General features: G+C 44.6%; 1 protein-coding gene across 2 annotated transcripts in view; it reads left to right on the top strand.

Annotated features, from left to right (window-relative positions):
- The window catches only part of LOC123745635 (sodium- and chloride-dependent GABA transporter ine), a 58,202-nt gene that overhangs the window by 11,687 nt on the left and 27,306 nt on the right, over positions 1–19,209 (top strand). Inside the window, exon 1 of one of the 2 annotated variants that reach the window (XM_045726384.2) lies at positions 7,082–7,331. The exons of the other annotated variant lie outside the window; for it this stretch is intronic. Coding sequence (XP_045582340.2) covers positions 7,102–7,331 — 230 coding nt within the window. The 5' untranslated portion in view covers positions 7,082–7,101. Of the gene's footprint in view, positions 1–7,081; positions 7,332–19,209 lie in introns of those variants that run through there. 2 annotated transcript variants of the gene reach the window in all.

The raw sequence follows: 19,209 nt of genomic DNA, 5'->3' as shown, positions 1-19,209 counted from the left end.
TACCAAGGTCTGTTATATAGAGATATTAGCCGGGTTTTTCCTTGAAGCAACTGGAAGTTGGACATGATGTGCGCGACTGCAGAACACAATTGACAATATAAATGAACAAATCCACCAGGGCCGTGACGAGGATTCGAACCTACGTCCGAGAGCATCCCAGTAGGTTGGAATCCTTGTCACGGCCCTTGTGGATTTATTAATTTGATGCATCACGCTATTGTGATTTCTGTGTGTAATTGACAATATAATTTGGGTTCCCTACACGTTTGTTGCATTTCGTCCAAGACATGATTGTGGCCATAATTGTTTATTTCAAATCATCTACGTAGATATTATTCTACAGTGTAGGTGATACCCTGTGTAGTGGGCTGTGAGTTTGAAAGCCTGTTTGGGACCTTGACTTTGGGACAGATGTTGTCCACCTTCTACCTCATTTTTTCTGATGTTGCTTAGTGATTTGTAATTTTAAACTTTAAGGGTAATTTTCTCAAAAACAAAAAACCTTTGATGGTCGAGTGGGTGTGTACCTCACTTGCTTACCCCAAACTCTTATCTCAGGTCAGATACCAACCCGCCTCATTCTGTCCCACTGGTCACTTTGTGTTCCTACACTGTTTTTTTGCTTTGTTGAACTTTTTTGGTTTCTGTCTGTTTGCTAGACAGTCACTGTGGTGCTGCTGCTTCCCGATTTTTTGTTAGAGTTTAGAATATATTGGAATGGTGATGCATGTTATTAGATATTTTGTCATTAGCGCTTTGTCATGGGTTCGTATCCTGGCCGGGGAGGATTTACTGGGCGCAAATCCTTAAGCCTCTGTTTAACGCAACAGTAAAATGTGTACTTGGTTGTAAAAACGATTCTTCGCGGCGGGGGTCGTATTCCAGGGACCTGCCCGAAACGCTACGCGTACTAGTGGCTGTACAAGAATGTAACAACTCTTGTATATATCTCAAAAAAAAAAATAATACTGGGAGAGAAGAGAACAGACAAAATATATGACATGTGCGCGAGCAGGGAAGTGGGTAGAGCTGAAGAGGAAGCCTTGTAGAGAATAGAGCCAAGGCTTAACCCAGCTGCTGGACAAATAGATCGGTAGATTGTAGCGGTGACAGGAGCGCGGGCACGCTAACCCTTGCTTCAAATACACAGGTACTGGAGAGGGTGACTTAGTTTTTCTACTCCCTCCATCCCTCCCCCCATCCATCTAGCCCCCCCCCCCTTCACCTCCCAAACCCCCCCCACCACCACTTTAGCACCCTCCACCCCTCTAATTGGTCCAACAGGTTGTTGCTTGGAGCGGCCGCAGGGTAACGTGTCTTCTACAACATGGTTGGTCCGGCACGTCTTGCAGGAACGAGTCTATGTGGTGAACGCCCGACACTCTTTAACACTCCCAGACTCATCCTTGGAGTGGGTTCAAATGGTGCAAGTTCCAAGATTAGGTTCTAATCGGTATGAATGGGAATAGTTCCCGGATTAGGATCTAATGGTTATTCGTAAACAGTTTTGCTTAGAAGATGTGTTAAGTATAAAAAAGTAATGGTTATGACTCATAGCTAAGGAATATGTATAAGCTTAGGCTATATCATGTTGGACAGTATTGTCCAGTGGGCTGTGGGATTCATCAATCATTTACCTGTCTGCTCACCAAATCTGTCCATCTTTTCTCGGTCAATGGCGGCTTAATTTTCAATTATTAATCGGGTTATGAGCTCCAAAGCGCCACGATGATGCCAATCCCAATAATAACCTTGGTTTGTGAACAACCTCCCTGCGCCTCCAAGCTCTTAAACCTGTTTAATAAATACGCCATGCTTAAGGAAAAGATGTACAGGTTTCGTACAAAGGTTTACAGGACATGTAAACCCGGCATGATGTTGGGACTAAGAGTCTAAGAGGACCCGTCTGAGACTCTCGCTCGGGATCATAGGGACTACTCAGGAAATCTCAGTTTTGTGTGTGTTCACATTGGCAATGCAGCTGCAAGGAAATGAGTGCTTTGGAGGTGGAGTAGTTATGTAGGTCGAGAGGTTAGTGGAGACTGCCTCCAGGCGAACACATTCTAGTGAGAATTTCCCTCGCGTTTGACGGTGGTAGCCTAGTGGCTGGCCTTTTGTGGTTCAGCGGTAGTGTTTGTTTATTTTGTTAGAGTAATTCTGAAAGCGTAATTGTAATGGTTGTTGCTCTCTCTCTCTCTCTCTTCTATCTCTTATCTCGCTCTATATCTCTCTCTCTCTATCTTTCTATCTCCCTCTCTCTCTATTTGCCTCTTTCTCTATCTCCCTTTCTCTCTATCTCCCTCTCTTCCTCTCTCTCTCTTATCTCCCTCTCCCTCCCTCCCCCTCTCTCTCTAAAAAAAAGCATTTCATATCTGAAGAACCAAGGACACTTTTAATAATGTTGGTGGTGTTAGGGCTGGGCGTTGGGGCTGAGTGCTCTTGGGGGAGGGGTTACTGGGGCTGAAAGGTCTTGAGGAGCGTGCTATAGGGCTTGGTGTCCTTGTGGGGGCTAGTGGAGGTTGTGTTGTGATAATGGCATCACTGCATCGGGCGTTTATTACTAATAAAACGCTAAATGTGTATATGTGTGTGTGTACGATGATACAGCAGTGAAGTAATGGGTTAAAATGATAGAGCCGAGCATGAGGCTATTAAAGCTTGCAAGGGCAGGAAATCCAGTCTTGTGGTCTCTATCACCCCTTCAAGACATCCCGACCAGCGAGTCCTGCTTGGCGACCGTTGTATTTTCTTTCCTGATATCAACATGATTTTCATTATTTACAAACTGTAATATGGACGAAGTTCAGAAGGCATCGACGAAACCCTTGGACAATTGGCTAGCTGTTTGCATGTTTTGAAACATGCTATAGTTTTTTATTTGATTTTTTGGCTGCCTCCAACAGCGACTAGGATACTGGGCACCCTATACTTATCCCGTGAGCTGTGGCGTCAAATAATTACGAAGGGCAACAAAGGTCTTACTTACTCAGACGTTGGCAAATTTTTTACATTAGCGTTTGTAATTGTGGACATATAATTACAGTGGTAACTAGTTAAAACTGTGGACGTTTATTCTAGTCACGGGTTATGGTCTCTATGTTATGTTAATGTTTGGGAGCCGGTCGGCCGAGCGAACAGCACGCTGGACTTGTGATCCTGTGGTCCCGGGTTCGATCCCAGGCGCCGGCGAGAAACAATGGGCAGAGTTTCTTTCACCCTATGCCCCTGTTACCTAGCAGTAAAATAGGTACCTGGGTGTTAGTCAACTGTCACGGGCTGCTTCCTGGGGGTGGAGGCCTGGTCGAGGACCGGGCCGCGGGGACACTAAAGCCCCGAAATCATCTCAAGATAACCTCAAGATTTGTAGTTCTGAAATAGCACTTTCTCTGTAACTAGCTGACATTGTAACTATAAGGTGTGAAGGATAGATGAAATTGTTTATGTAATAATCTAAGATGAGGTCTGATAAAGACCTTTTGTGCCCCTCTGTAATGCTTTTTGCGCTACCGCTCACAGGATGAGTATGGGGTGCACAATAAACTAAAGCAACAATCAAATCAAAGGATGGAGACTGAGGGAGTGAGAGAGTTTTAGTGGCTTGTTCTTTTTTGGATTTGCTGTAGTTGTGTTGTGTGAGTGATGAAGATGAAGATTAAGCCACCCAAGAGGTGGCACGGGCATGAATAGCCCGTAAGTGTGTGAGTGAGGCGTGGATGTTGTATAAGATTCAGCTACTGGGAACTAAAAGTTGCAAGTAGCACGGGCTATGGTGAGCCCGTGATGGACTTACCTGGCACAGGAGCGGGGCTGAAACTTGGAGGCGTGGAGATAATGAGTTAACATAGTCCAGCAGCTAGCTAGGCTCCCTGGTGGTGAAAGCTACCCTTTGTTCTGGCTTTTAGGGAGATGGTGGCTCCTCCAAGTGACTTCAACCCTGAACATCATGTTTTCTGCATTGCTTGCTTGCTAAACGTTTTTGTAATTATTGTTTTATGTAATTATTATTATTAATTAATTAATAATAATTTTGTAATTATTATATTTATGCCCGAAACGCTTTGCGTAATAGTGGCTTTAGGCATTGTATGTACTATCTCTACCTATAAGTCAACCAATCTTTGTAAAAATTTCTTGTATGTATGTACCTTACCTAAATAAACATTTATTTGTTGACCAGACCACACACTAGAAGTTGAAATAAATAAACATTTATTTATTTTATTTATTTTATATTTTGTAATTATTTTTTGTGAATTTTGTGTACGTAATTTTTGTTTATTATATTTAGATTCATGTAGTGAAGATTACGTCTAGAGGACCCGTTCGTCAGGGTCGTTCTATGTACTTCATAGGACGATACGCTGAAATTCATGTAGTGTAGCGAAACAAACAAACAGATACGTACTGCCAGAGGTGTTAAAATACGCTGTTGAAAGTTTACAGACTGAAGCTGCGACCCATCCACTTGGACAGGTCGGTGGGGCCGAGACCTCGCTTCTTGCAAGGTTGGGGTTCGATTCCCGATTATCCAAGTGGTTAGGCACCAACCTCATCCGAGCTTCTTGTTCTCGTATCATGCTTCAAGGTGCAATGGTCATACTTTTGGTTAGTGTTTTCGCTTTATTACCTTGATCAAAGCTGTGATTCGTTATTACTTTGCGTTGTCTCGGAGAATCAATGTTCCCGCGGCCCGGTCTCTGACCAGGTCTTCCGGTTGGTGGTGTGGTTAACCAGGCTGTGTTAACAACCCGTTCTCTCGAATAGGGTATGGTATTTTGGTGTATTAATCCGCTAGGGTCATAAAATGTACTAAAATCCATAGGCGCTCGTAAAATTGACTGTTATTTCTCTCTCTCTCTCTCTCTCTCTCTCTCTCTCTCTCTCTCTCTCTCTCTCTCTCTCTCTCTCTCTCTCTCTCCCCCATTCTCTCTCCCTCTCTCTCTCCCATTCTCTCTCCCATTATCTCTCACATTCTCTCTCATTCTATCTTTCTCTCACTCAATCTCTACCTCCCTCTCCCATTCTCTCCCTTCCTCTCTCCATCTGTCCATCCCTCCTGCCATCCCTCTCTCCGTCCCCCTCTTCTCTCTCTTCCTCCTCACACTGTCCCTCCCTCCGGTTCTTCCGTGTCATTCCATGCCAAATCGTCACAAAAAGTGAAAATTTCAATCCGAACACCGTAGATTTTCATGAAATTTGGTCAGGCTGTTGTCAGCGAAAAGTGATTACAGTGACCAGCTAAGCGCCCTGGTTAAACACCTGGATATTTATCTAGATTTTTGTGATAGTCTGAAAGTATATTACTGTTCAAATAGTAGTATGGTTCTAAACTGGCAAATTAAGTTTTGTCCTGAACAAAGAAACTATTCTCAAGTTATAACTTAATTGTATTATAAATCGTTGGCTTAAAACATAAAAAGTCTATGCTTAACTGGTTTACTTTGAAACGGTCTAAAGAATTTGGTGTTCTTTAAATGAAATGATCAATTTCAAATGTTTTTACCGTTTGAAATTGTGGATATTCAAATAGTTTTCGGATTTTATATTTCACAAGTTTGAGAATAATGGACTGCATTAAGGTAACCAAACCTAACAATAACTCAACCAGAGCCGGTCGGCCGAGCGGACAGCACGCTGGACTTGTGATCCTGTGGTCTTGGGTTCGATCCCAGGCACCGGCGAGAAACAATGAGCAGAGTTTCTTTTACCCTATGCCCCTGTTACCTAGCAGTAAAATAGGTACCTGGGTGTTAGTCAGCTGTCACGGGCTGCTTCCTGGGGGAGGAGGCCTGGTCGAGGACCGGGCCGCGGGGACACTAAAAAGCCCCGAAACCATCTCAAGATAACCAGTAAGGTGTGCAGGTTAGATGTGATTGTTAATGAAAAAGATATCTGCTGAGATTTGATTAAGATATTTTGTGGCCTCTGTAATTCATTTTTTCGCTACCGCTCACAGGATGAGTATGAAATAATAAAATGCTGCTCACAGGATGAGTATGAGATGCACAATAAACTGCCGCTCACAGGATGAGTATGAGATGCACAATAAACTGCCGCTCACAGGATGAGTATGAGATGCACAATAAACTACCGCTCACAGGATGAGTATGGAGGTGCAAATTGAACTAGCCGCCAATGAGCTCACGATAGCCTATGCTGCACGGAGTTTTTACTCGCAAGTAACTAAATCATCATTATCATCACCTCATCATCATCTGGCAGGAACAAACAAAACAGAAAGGGCAATTTACCGCTTGCCCCCTCTCTCACCCTATCATTATCTAGCCCGACCTCCACTCTCTCCTATCATATTAGGCTGGTGAGGCTGTGTTTACCCTTCTGAAGTCCGTGTTTCGATTCCTTGATGTACTATCCACATGTTCTATTTTATTCTTAAAATATAGCTTGTAAGCTCTAGTTTGGATATGGACTTCGGTCCTATCCTTTTGGGATGGGGGATGGGGGAAGAGGATAGAAAGGTTTTTTTTACATAATTGGTTCCAAGTTAAAGCTAATGTTCTCTAAGGTAAGGCATTTATATTTATGAACTAGTGTTGATTTTTCTTCCAGTATGCGAGCCAGTTTCAAGGGTAGTAGGCACATATCAACAGTGCTTGTTAGATTGTAGGTTAGGGTCATGTTATCATAATAGGCTAGAGATTTGTAGGTATTGCGAGGTTATAGGAGTGTATGCACTAACCCACGATAGGTAAACTTGGGATACGTGGGTAGGATTTGGGGTAATATTTTACCTTTAATGATGTAAGCAATTTCATAAGTTCTTGTACCCTATTTCTTAGGTATAGTGAAGAGTTGTTAATGCAAAATATACGTAGCCTAATAGAAAATCAGGTTATATTAGGCTACGTATGCAAAATATACGTAGCCTAATAGAAAATCAGGTTATATTAGGCTACGTATGCAAAATATACGTAGCCTAATAGAAAATCAGGTTATATAAAGTGTGCGTGATTGCATTATGATGTTGGTGCATCAAACTCTTTCAAGATGCTATCACTCAACGTGTGTTTTGAAGAGTAAGCGGCCTGAATTAACCAGTGTTATGTGCTGCTCTGGGCCGGCCAGTCAGTGCTGGAGAAGATGGCGACCACGATGGTTGCAGGCGACGATTCCTCGCCCACCTTAAAAACTGCCACCACCACCAGTTGCTCAGATCTGAAGATGAACTGTACCGGAGGGAACGACGAAATGGACGGTGTTTGTTCCCCTGAACAAGTGTTGGGCGAGCCAGCAGCGTGTGTGGTGTCTTGTGTTGAACATGGAGGTTCCCAGGTTGAGTACGATGAACATAGCTTGGCGAGCCAGGACCGGTATGTAGGTGTATTTTGTATTATGGTTAGTACTAAGACTATTTGAATTATATTTGTTTTGGTTCACAATGTGTTCATTATTGGCACATGTAAGAAGGGACTTGAGAATGGTCCAGGACGGACCGAAACGTCGTCAATCCCTTCACCTTCTAGTGTGTGGTCTGGTCTACAAGGGAAACAGGTAATTTGCATTACTTTCTAACGTCATGGACACACCCATCGCTGATGGTACTATATACAAATTTGGGAAAATGACGTTATGTAACAAGGAATCGACGTTGATGAAGCATTACTAGAATAGTTTTTGGCAGCTGTGGCGTGTACAATGATGGTAGTGTGTTGGCAAGCTGAGGGACACCGTTCTTTAATGACTCTTTCACTTCTTTACTATGGAGGCCCATGCCCTTAACTGTGAGTGGCGCCTGGCTTCCAAGGGCCAGATTCACGAAAACACTTACGAACGTGTACATCTTTCTTCAATCTTTTGACAGCTTTGGTTACATTTATTAAACAGTTTACAAGCATGAAAACTTGCCATTCAACTGTTGTTATTGTTATAAACAGCCTCCTGGTGCTTCGGAGCTCATTAACTGTTTAATAATTGTAAACAAAGCCGCCAAAGATTGAGAAAAGATGAACAGGTTCGTAAGCGCTTTCGTGAATCTGGCCCCAAGTCCACTACGGGCTCGCCATAGCCCGTTCTGCTTTGAACTTGTGTTCCCAGTAGCTGAATCTAAAACAAGAAGCAGCAGCCTGGCTTCGGCCACTGCGCACTACAAAATACGAACGCGTTGAATAACATTTTTTTGTTTACAACTTTATGGTGTTTAAAAACAGTGTTCGCCATTTGATGGGGGGGGGGTTAGTTGCCTGGGGCCAGATTCACGAAACAATTACGCAAGCACTTACGAGCCTGTACATCTTTTCTCAATGTTTGGCGGTTTTGTTTACAATTATTAAACAGTTAATGAGCCCCGAAGCACCAGGAGGCTGTTTATAACAATAACAACAGTTGAATGGCAAGTTTTCATGCTTGTAAACTGTTTAATAAATGTAACCAAAGCCGTCAAAGATTGAGGAAAGATGTACACGTTCGTAAGTGCTTGCATAAGTGCTTTCGTGAATCTGGGCCGTGATCTACAGCACCGTGATACGGTAACCGAGGAAAGTGGACAGAACAATAACAACATTGGATCTCCACGGCTGTAAACAACTTGTGCTCTCGAATAATACATCACAGTTTGACGTCACATTCCTCCAACAGTCAAAATATGACATACTATAAATCATAACGGTTCACAAATATTCACATTTTGTATGCTAGGGTCCTCGCTTAGTACATCATTTTTTGTCCGCTGTGACAACTCAAGAGGAGTGGCTGGATACAGTATGGGTTACAGCTGCTGGCGACGCCAATCATTATGGGCGAAAGGGAGGTAGCAGAGGTAAAGAATTTGTAATATCGAGAATTCGTCTCGGGTACAAATAATCATGGAGCTTCGGGATGCTATCAACATGGTAGGTTGTACTTTTTTTTTAAGCTTTTGCATGCTGTGGCGGAACGTAATTGCCCCGCGGAACCCCATTGCCCCGCGGAACCCCATTCCCTCGCGGAACCCCATTGCCCCGCGGAACCCCATAGCCTCGCGGAACCATGGTCGGGAATCGCTGGCCTTTGACCTTAGATACAAACTGCTAACACATCCATAACCATCGTGTTTAATTACAGTCGCCAGGTTTTGCAAATATTGAAGCCATCACAGCTTAATTAGCATAACCATTCCTAACCTAGCGGTGCGTGTTGGCGACACCACCACCACAGTTATTGGTTGAGAATGGGAAACCTAGTCTGCGCCAATACATTAATGCATTCACTAGTAAATTACAAATTGTAGTGGTTGTGGGGGGGGGGTTCCCCCAATGTCAGGCCCTGACCCAAGTTACTTGGGTCAGGACCAGGGACACCCTACCTGTGGTTGATACCTGGTTGATGGGGTTCTGGGAGTTCTTCTACTCCCCAAGCCCGGCCCGAGGCCAGGCTTGACTTGTGAGAGTTTGGTCCACACTCCTGTGGCATAAGCTGCAAGAGTGAATCCATGTTATCCCTTACCATATCCGGTCTTAAGTGGCACTATTAGGACTGTGTGCGTTCATGACTTTCACCGGCTACACCATCTATATTAAGCATGCTCCTGTTTATATTTAATGGAGACTGTGAGAAGTTCCATATTGAGGCTGTGATGGATTTAGTATTTAGCTTCCTGTGATGGACGGTAGAGGAAGGTGTCGTACTAATCATTGTATTGATGATGCTCTTAGCAGTCAAAGTGGTTATTATAGTAGTTAATGACGATCAGTGATTGGTAACAACCTGACCTCGCAACGGTTTATCATATCCAGTTTTATTCTGTGATAATCCACTGCTTTATAATATGGCCTGGAGAACTGATTGCTAACTGATTGCTAATTGATTGTTTACGTAGGACAGATGAAAATTTATTTAATTATAATTCATTGTGTCGGGGGACAGGTAGCCAGAGTGTATTCATACACGTTAGGCATATATTGAGCTCCCTCTCCTCTCAAGGGCAAATTACTGACCCCCTCCAGGATGCCACCCCACAACAAGTTGAGTAAATCAAGAGAACCTGCTTACTGCTAGGTGAACAGGTGCATTAGGTGATAGGAAATGCGCCCAACCATTTCAGTCCCGTCTGGGATTCGAACCAGGAATTCTCTACGATTGGGGGTAGAGAATGAACCCGACTGAAATACCGGGACCCTTAAACCAGCATATAGACCCTTAAACCAGCATATAGACCCTTAAACCAGCATATAGACCCTTAAACCAGCATATAGACCCTTAAACCAGCATATAGACCCTTAAACCAGCATATAGACCCTTAAACCAGCATATAGACCCTTAAACCAGCATATAGACCCTTAAACCAGCATATAGACCCTTAAACCAGCATATAGACCCTTAAACCAGCATATAGACCCTTAAACCAGCATATAGACCCTTAAACCAGCATATAGACCCTTAAACCAGCATATAGACCCTTAAACCAGCATATAGACCCTTAAACCAGCATATAGACCCTTAAACCAGCATATAGACCCTTAAACCAGCATATAGACCCTTAAACCAGCATATAGACCCTTAAACCAGCATATAGACCCTTAAACCAGCATATAGACCCTTAAACCAGCATATAGACCCTTAAACCAGCATATAGACCCTTAAACCAGCATATAGACCCTTAAACCAGCATATAGACCCTTAAACCAGCATATAGACCCTTAAACCAGCATATAGACCCTTAAACCAGCATATAGACCCTTAAACCAGCATATAGACCCTTAAACCAGCATATAGACCCTTAAACCAGCATATAGACCCTTAAACCAGCATATAGACCCTTAAACCAGCATATAGACCCTTAAACCAGCATATAGACCCTTAAACCAGCATATAGACCCTTAAACCAGCATATAGACCCTTAAACCAGCATATAGACCCTTAAACCAGCATATAGACCCTTAAACCAGCATATAGACCCTTAAACCAGCATATAGACCCTTAAACCAGCATATAGACCCTTAAACCAGCATATAGACCCTTAAACCAGCATATAGACCCTTAAACCAGCATATAGACCCTTAAACCAGCATATAGACCCTTAAACCAGCATATAGACCCTTAAACCAGCATATAGACCCTTAAACCAGCATATAGACCCTTAAACCAGCATATAGACCCTTAAACCAGCATATAGACCCTTAAACCAGCATATAGACCCTTAAATGTTGGTTAGTATTGTATAAATATATGGCCACGTCTGTGGTAAAAAAATAAACTACGAGAGACGCCCCTTTCAAGTTGCAAGTTTGTTTTGTAAGTTACTATTGTCTGTGACCCCCTCCTTAGAATGTCCAACCACTTGGGCAGGACGGTAGAGCGACGATTTCCCTTCATGCAGGTCGGCGTTCAATCCCCCGACCGTCCACAAGTGGTTGAACACCATTCCTTCCCCCCCCCCCCCGTCCCACCCCAAATCCTTATCCTTACCCTCTTTTCCCTGATAATTACCTTACCACCTCCTTAGAATATATATAAACAGAATTAGATAAAGTTAAGAATGTGTTATTATTCAAAGATCAGTATTGCTTTAAGCTATCAGGCCACATTTATCTCAGTGAATAGTTGTATGGCCTTATGTAATGAGGTAGTTGAGCTGTTTACTAAAGTGTCCCTTATATTAAAGGCTGGCAATAGAAAATGAAGTTCTCTAACAACAAAAATCCCGGAGCTGGAGGACATACTTGCATAATTCTGTTCGCCAATCAGGATTATACACTGTGTTACGGTAATAAATTATACATTTAAAGAAGGGAACTGTGAGGAGGGAGCGCCAAGCCATTACGACTATATATCACTTGGAAGGGGTCAGGATAAGGATCTGGGATGGGTTTCAACCCTTTTCGGTTTCAACCCTTTTCGGTTTCAACCCTTTTCGGTTTCAACCCTTTTCGGTTTCAACCCTTTTCGGTTTCAACCCTTTTCGGTTTCAACCCTTTTCGGTTTCAACCCTTTTCGGTTTCAACCCTTTTCGGTTTCAACCCTTTTACCCTGTCGTAGCTCAGTCGATTAAGGCAGTGTCTGGGATGCTCTCGGACGCAGGTTCGAATCCTCGTCACGGCCCTTGTGAATTTGTTCATCCGGGATGGGTATTATTCAGAGATTGTTAATTTTCAGTTTTTGTTTTAATTGGCTCTGTAGTACAGTGGTTATGTTCTCTAGTTACAATTGAGCACCCTGGGCTCTATCCCGGGCTTGCCGGAAATGGTTCGGCACGTTTCCTTTCACCTGATGACTCTGTTCACCAAGTAGAGCAAGGTAATCCTAACCCTTCAACACAGCCCCCAACACTACACTCTCCGAGCGTGTGGATATAGTGGATATGATTACATAAAGCCAGCCTCCCTGTGTACTCCCCTAGTTGTGCTTGCTGGGGGTTGAGCTTTGGCTCTTGGGTCCCGCGCCGAGTCACTCTTTATCACCTCTACCCCCGCGGGTTAATGAGTTTATGGGCTTCAGAACCTATAGAAACACCTACTTGTCCTACTGTATCTGGCTCACTCCCTGGATACTCCTGGTATTTCAATCGACACGCATGGTCGTGTGTGTCGATCTTGCTGTGTCATGGCGTGTCACTTGCCATTTGTCATGGCGTCTCATTCATACGCATGCCATGGCGTGTAAATTCCTTTAGGCACGCAACCCACACATGTTTTAAACATGTGTGCAAGGAAAGTCATGCCTTGCTGACTAACACCCAGGTACCTATTTTACTGCTAAGTAATAGGGGCATAGGGTGAAAGAAACTCTGCCCATTGTTTCTCGCTGGGGCCCGGGATCGACCCCGGGACCACAGGATCACAAGTCCAGCGTGCTGTCCGCTCGGCCGACCGGCTACAATGAATAGGTAGAGCAGCGGTGGAGCCAGGCTTGGGTGGCGGGAGTTGAAGAACCCCTCAGAACCGACTTTGAAGTATCTACTTCAAGGGCGCTAGCTTGGGAGTACCAAGTGAACGGGTTCGAATCTTTCTCAAGGCTCCTAGTGATTTTCTCATATTCTAGGTGCGTGTGTGTGGCGTGGTGTGCGTGCTGGAGAGAACACGAGCAAGGATAGCGTGAGTGTTGGTGGCTCACTCATGATGGATGTGTGTGTTGGTGGTTGACTCATGATGAATGAGTGCTGGAGCACGTGATTTGGAGGGGGGGGGGGTGGTTGAGTGTGGCCTCCCAACACCATTGTCACTCCCCCCCCCCCTCATCCCTGCCCAGACACTTGGGGTGGACGGTAGAGCGACGGTCTCGCTTCATGCAGGTCGGCGTCCAATCCCCCGACCGTCTACAAGTGGTTGGGCACCATTCCTTCCATCCGCCGTCCCATCCCAAATCCTTATCCTGACCCCCTTTCCAGTGCTGTATAGTCGTAATGGCTTGGCGCTGTCCCCCTGATAATTCCTTCCTTCCCCCACCCCCTACCATTCCCCTCCCCCCCCCACAATCCCCCCATAGAATCCCCTCAAGCCATTCACAATATCGCCACCAAATATTTCTGAAATTTTACTTGGGGGCAAAGTTTATTTCGGCCATTTTTCATTTACATATCCCAATCTTTCACCCAAAAAATGGATGATTACTTACTACTTACAGTAAGTACTAAATAGTACTTACAGTAAGTACTATTTAGCACTTACTGTAAGTGCTAAATAGTACTTACAGGAACTAAGGGTCGAGCGTACAAAATTGAACTAGTGTACCCAAACAAGTTTGTTTTGTACTATTGTAACTAGCACGACAAACAAGGGAATGAGCAAACTATAACATTTCCTAGGGTTGGTATAGCACAGATTTGTAGTAAATTAGGCCTACGTTTGGCGTATAGGCCGCCTAGGAGGGGTTATTTAGGTCCTGGGTTGATTATTTCGGCCTAGGACAGGTTAGGGTGACGTCGCTACCTCGGACAACTGGGGGTTAGGAAGGCGGGGTGCCAAGACTAGTAGCTCGATCCTGCAGGTACAAATAGTAAACACACACACACACACACGTACGTACGTACGTTCGTGTGCCTGCCTTCAGGAACACACAGAAATCACACTAACGTGATACATCAAATGAACAAATCCACAAGGGCCGTGACGAGGATTCGAACCTACGTCCGGGAGCATCCCAGACACTGCCTTAATCGACTGAGCTACGACAGGGTTAACTCTTTTTAACCCTGTCGTAGCTCAGTCGATTAAGGCAGTGTCTGGGATGCTCCCGGGCGCAGGTTCGAATCCTCGTCGCGGCCCTTATGGATTTGTTCATTTAACCCTTCAGGAACCTTGTATACCACGTATGTAAGACCAATCCTGGAGTATGCGGCCCCAGCATGGAGCCCGTACCTTGTCAAGCACAAGATGAAATTGGAAAAAATGCAGAGGTATGCCACTAGGCTAGTCCCAGAACTAAGAGGCATGAGTTACGAGGAAAGGCTGCGTGAAATGCACCTAACGTCGCTGGTAGACGGGAGAGTTAGGGAAGACATGATCACTATCTGCAAAATTGTCAGAAGAATTGACAGGGTAGATAGATAAAATGCTTAACACGGGTGGTACGCGAATAAGGGGACACAGGTAGAAACTGAGTACCCAAATGAGCAACAGGGACTCAAGAAAGAACTTTTTCAGTGTCAGAGCAGTTAACCAATGGAATGCATTAGGCAGTGATGTGGTGGAGGCTGACTTACCGTATCAATTTTTCCTTAGAATTTTGCATATGGTAATCATGTCTCCTTGAACAATTGTCATCATTCGCGTAGCTTTTCCTCGTAACTCATCTCTCTTAGTTCTGGAGGTCTGGGGCCAAATTCACGAAAGCACTTACGCAAGCACTTACGAATCTGAACATCTTTCCTCAATCTTTGGCGGCTTTGTTTACAATTATTAAACAGTTAATGAGCTCCGAAGCACCAGGAGGCTGTTTATAACAATAACAACAGTTGACTGGCAAGTTTTCATGCTTGTAAACTGTTTAATAAATGTAACCAAAGCCGTTAAAGATTGAGGAAAGATGTACACGTTCGTAAGTTTTTGCGTAACTGCTTCGTGAATCTGGCCCCAGGTTCGTAAGTACTTGCGTAACTGCTTCGTGAATCTGGCCCCAGGTTCGTAAGTACTTGCGTAACTGCTTCGTGAATCTGGCCCCAGGTTCGTAAGTACTTGCGTAACTGCTTCGTGAATCTGGCTCCTGGACATTAGATGTTTTCAGATGTGTCGCTGAACCCAAATTCTGAATACTAATATATCCGAACCATCGAGAATTAGCATGTAATGAATACCCCGATTAGACATTTTTCAAATTTGAAAGTGTGACCCTATTTTCGAGCATTGGAAAATATGACCGCGAGTTCCGAAAAGTCGAGGAAGCACTATATTAGACACTGAAACGCTGTGTAGATAGATATATTAAGTGGCGGCTCTTTTGGGGGAAGTAATATATGTATTGTGAGATCATGTACGGCCGGGGACGCTAAGCCCCCGAAATCATCTCAAGATAACCTCAAGATAACCTCAAGATGTACAGGACTGGTGGGCTATCAGCGGGACGTGTGTACACTGATGTGCTAATTGTCTAAAAAGATAGATAACGCTAGTATGATAACGTCGGTTCCGCGCTTGTGACCTTATCTTGACCCCCTCAAATGGAACCACCACTGACCTAGTTGACTTTGCTCGTAGAGGCGGTAGATTAAGCCAGATGAGGTGATTCTGTGGACTTGTTATCCAATTACAAACACTTGACTGGTAAGAGATTACGGCTCAAATTGTAAGTCAGGACTTTCCTCGCAGTTCTTTTCTCTTTGCTCTAGGACCAGCCTTCTTTTGTGTACTCAACTAGTTGTGTTTGCGGGGGTTGAGCTCTGGCTCTTTGGTCTCGCCTCTCAACCGTCAATCAACTGATGTACAGATTCCTGAGCTTATTGGGCTCTGTCATATCTACATTTGAAACTGTGTATGGAGTCAGCCTCCACCACATTACTTCCTAATGCATTCCATTTATTAACTACTCTGACACTGAAAAAGTTCTTTCTAATGTCTCTGTGGCTCATTTGGGTACTCAGTTTCCACCTGTGTCCCCTTGTGTGTGTGTGTGTGTGTGTGTGTGTGTGTGTGTGTGTGTGTGTGTGTGTGTGTGTTGGCAACGACTGGACTGGGATTCAACACGCATTTACGCTACCACTTACAAAACCTGTAGATCTTTCCTTGCTCATGGCGCCTTTGATTACATATATTTACACAGTTTACGAGCTTGGACACTAAAACCCAAGATTATTATTGTTATAAACAGCCTCGTAGTGCTTCCGAGCTCATAAATCATTTATTAAATGTAAACAAAGCTGTCATGATTAAGGAAAGATGTACAGGCTTCGTAAGTGGTTGTGTGAATGCCTGGCAAATCCTGGGTCTGGGCGTTGGGGCTGTGGTCTCTTAATACCAGCCTCAACCCCAATTGACGGTAGAGAGGTGGGACCAAAGAGCCAAAGCTCAACCCCCCGCAAGCACAACTAGGCGAGTACAAAGAGTTTCTTTCACCCTATGCCCCTGTTATCTAGCAGTAAAATAGGTACCTGGGTGTTAGTCAGCTGTCACGGGCTGCTTCCTGGGGGTGGAGACCTGGTCGAGGACCGGGCCGCGGGGACAATAAAAAGCCCCGAAATCATCTCAAGATAACCTCAAGATAACCTCCTTGTCCACACTGGCAGTTGGAGCTTCCTCATCTCACAGACCATGTATGTGTATACATGTTGTCCAAACCTGTCTCGAAACACCCCCCATACTTGACAGTCTTGGCTCCTTCACTAGTTTTGTTAACTTATGTTAACATCAACATGCATGCTCTTATTGTGGTGTGTGGGTTGGGTGGGTGTGTGGGTTGGGTGGGTGTGTGGGTTGGGTGTGTGGGGGCTCTGCTTATAAGTTAGCTACGTGTGTGTGTAGTGGGGGGAGAAGGGGGGGGGGGTTAGTGGGTGGAGGTTGGGTGTGTGTGTGTGTGTGTGTGTGTGTGTGTGTGTGTGTGTGTGTGTGTGTGTGTGTGTGTGTGTGTGTGTGTGTGTGTGTGTGCCAAGAAGAAATGTCAAGGATAATTGCCATGACAATGCATGACAACCTACCAAACATACGGATTTGTGTTGACAACAACACCCTTTTGTTTAGTATTTATGCCAAAAGGTTTGAACACACACACACACACACACACACACACACACACACACACACACACACACACACACACACACACACACACACACACACACACACACACACACACAGTCTTCCTGTACTCGGCAATGACTCGGTTGGAAACTTTTGTTGGAAATGTATATGTTTATCTCTCAGAATGTTCGGTAATATGTTTATTGTTTGTGATGTGTGTCTATGTATGTATTAACACGATGTACTGAACGGGGTGAGAATAGCTTGAGCTACCTCATCCCTTTGTGTGTATTTGACCTCAATAAACTTATTTCAATTTCATAGTTGACATGGGGCCACAGTGCTGGCTCTGGGTACTGGCAACTCCTGGCATTTATATCCTGAGGGTTGCCGAGTGCTGGCGGGCCAGCGACCACGTGCTTGGACTCGTTAAAATACGAAGTAAACAAAATAAGAAACTATTAATGAAACATTGGCGAGTATTCGATTAATATTACACAATTGATTTTAACTTCATATGCCCCATTCAATAATTATTAGATGGTTTTTTCTATTCATAATGTCTGTAAAGGGAGCCGGTCGGCCGAGCGGACAGCACGCGGGACTTGTGATCCTGTGGTCCTGGGTTCGATCCCAGGCGCCGGCAAGAAATAATGAGCAGAGTTTATTTTACCCTATGCCCCCTGTTACCTAGCAGTAAAATAGGTACCTGGGTGTTAGTCAGCTGTCACGGGCTGCTTCCTGGGGGTGGAGGGCTGGTCGAGGACCGGGCCGCGGGGACACTAAAGCCCCGAAATCATCTCAAGATAACCTCAAGATAACCTACATACCAAGAGGCATGGAAGGATGTGCAAAATAGGCCTATTGACAAACAGGTTCAATAGGTACGCTAAGAGAGAGCTCTATCAACATGGGCCCAAGACCTCTCAATAATCTCCCTTGAGGTTACCTTGAGGTTACCTTGAGGTGCTTCCGGGCTTTAGTGTCCCCGCGGCCCGGTCGTCGACCAGGCCTCCTGGTTGCTGGACTGATCAACCAGGCTGTTCGACGCGGCTGCTCGCAGCCTGACGTATGAGTCACAGCCTCTATACACATAAGTCTATGAGTCTATCCCTCTATACACATAAGGAACATAATTGGCCGACCTTTCACTGTGTTCAGGAGAGGACTTGATAAACGCGTATAAAGGATACCTGATCCACCAGGCTTTGATTCATGCGTTAGGCTGCGGGTAGCCGCGTCCAACAGCCTGGTTGACCAGATAACTAACCAGGAGGCCTGGTCATAGACCGGGCCTCAGGGATGTTGATCCTCGGAACCACCACAAGTTATTTTTTTTATTGTTGCCGCCGGAGGAGGCTAGTTTATTGTGCACCCCATACTCATCCTGTGAGCGGTAGCGCAAAAAAAAAACAGGATTACACGAAGCAGTTACGCAAGCACTTACGAACCTGTGCATCTTTTCTCAATCTTTGGCGGCTTTGTTTACAATTATTAAACAGTTAATGAGCTCGGAAGCACCAGGAGGCTGTTTATAACAATAACAACAGTTGATTGGCAAGTTTTCATGCTTGTAAACTGTTTATTAATAAATGTAACCAAAGCCGCCAAAAATTGGGGAAAGATGTACACGTTCGTAAGTGCTTGCGTAACTGCTTGGTGAATCTGGCCCCACAGGTGGTTGGGCTTCATGCCAGTGTGGCATGCCGCGGCACGTCCCTTGTGGAATCTCCCAAGACTCCGTTAACTATTTGCTATTTTTTTAATTGAATTGGGTGATAAGAGGCGCGTGGGGTAGCCGAAGAGATCATTGAGCAACCCGTCCTCTTAAAAATAACATTGCTTTTCGCTCGTATGCGCGGTAAGGCCAAAAATTGACGTGATTTGAAATGAAATCGGCTCACGAAAATGATGTACTGTCCCGTTTTCTGTTTGAGCATGTGCAGGTGAAGTTTGGCTCTTTATGTCCATTGCCTGATAATTGAACTACTCTACCGTTCGAATTCTTTGTCAAACCTGGCCTTTTAAAGTTGTGGATGGAGGTGGCTTCAAGAACTAGTACTTTAATTCCTTGCATTTCTTCGACTTGTGTGTTTTGAGGCTGATT

The sequence above is a fragment of the Procambarus clarkii genome, chromosome 71 (assembly GCF_040958095.1).
Source record: "Procambarus clarkii isolate CNS0578487 chromosome 71, FALCON_Pclarkii_2.0, whole genome shotgun sequence".
Taxonomy (NCBI): Eukaryota; Metazoa; Arthropoda; class Malacostraca; order Decapoda; family Cambaridae; genus Procambarus; species Procambarus clarkii.
The sequence above is the reverse complement of the archived record's forward strand: the minus strand, read 5'-3'. Positions and strand labels throughout refer to the sequence as shown.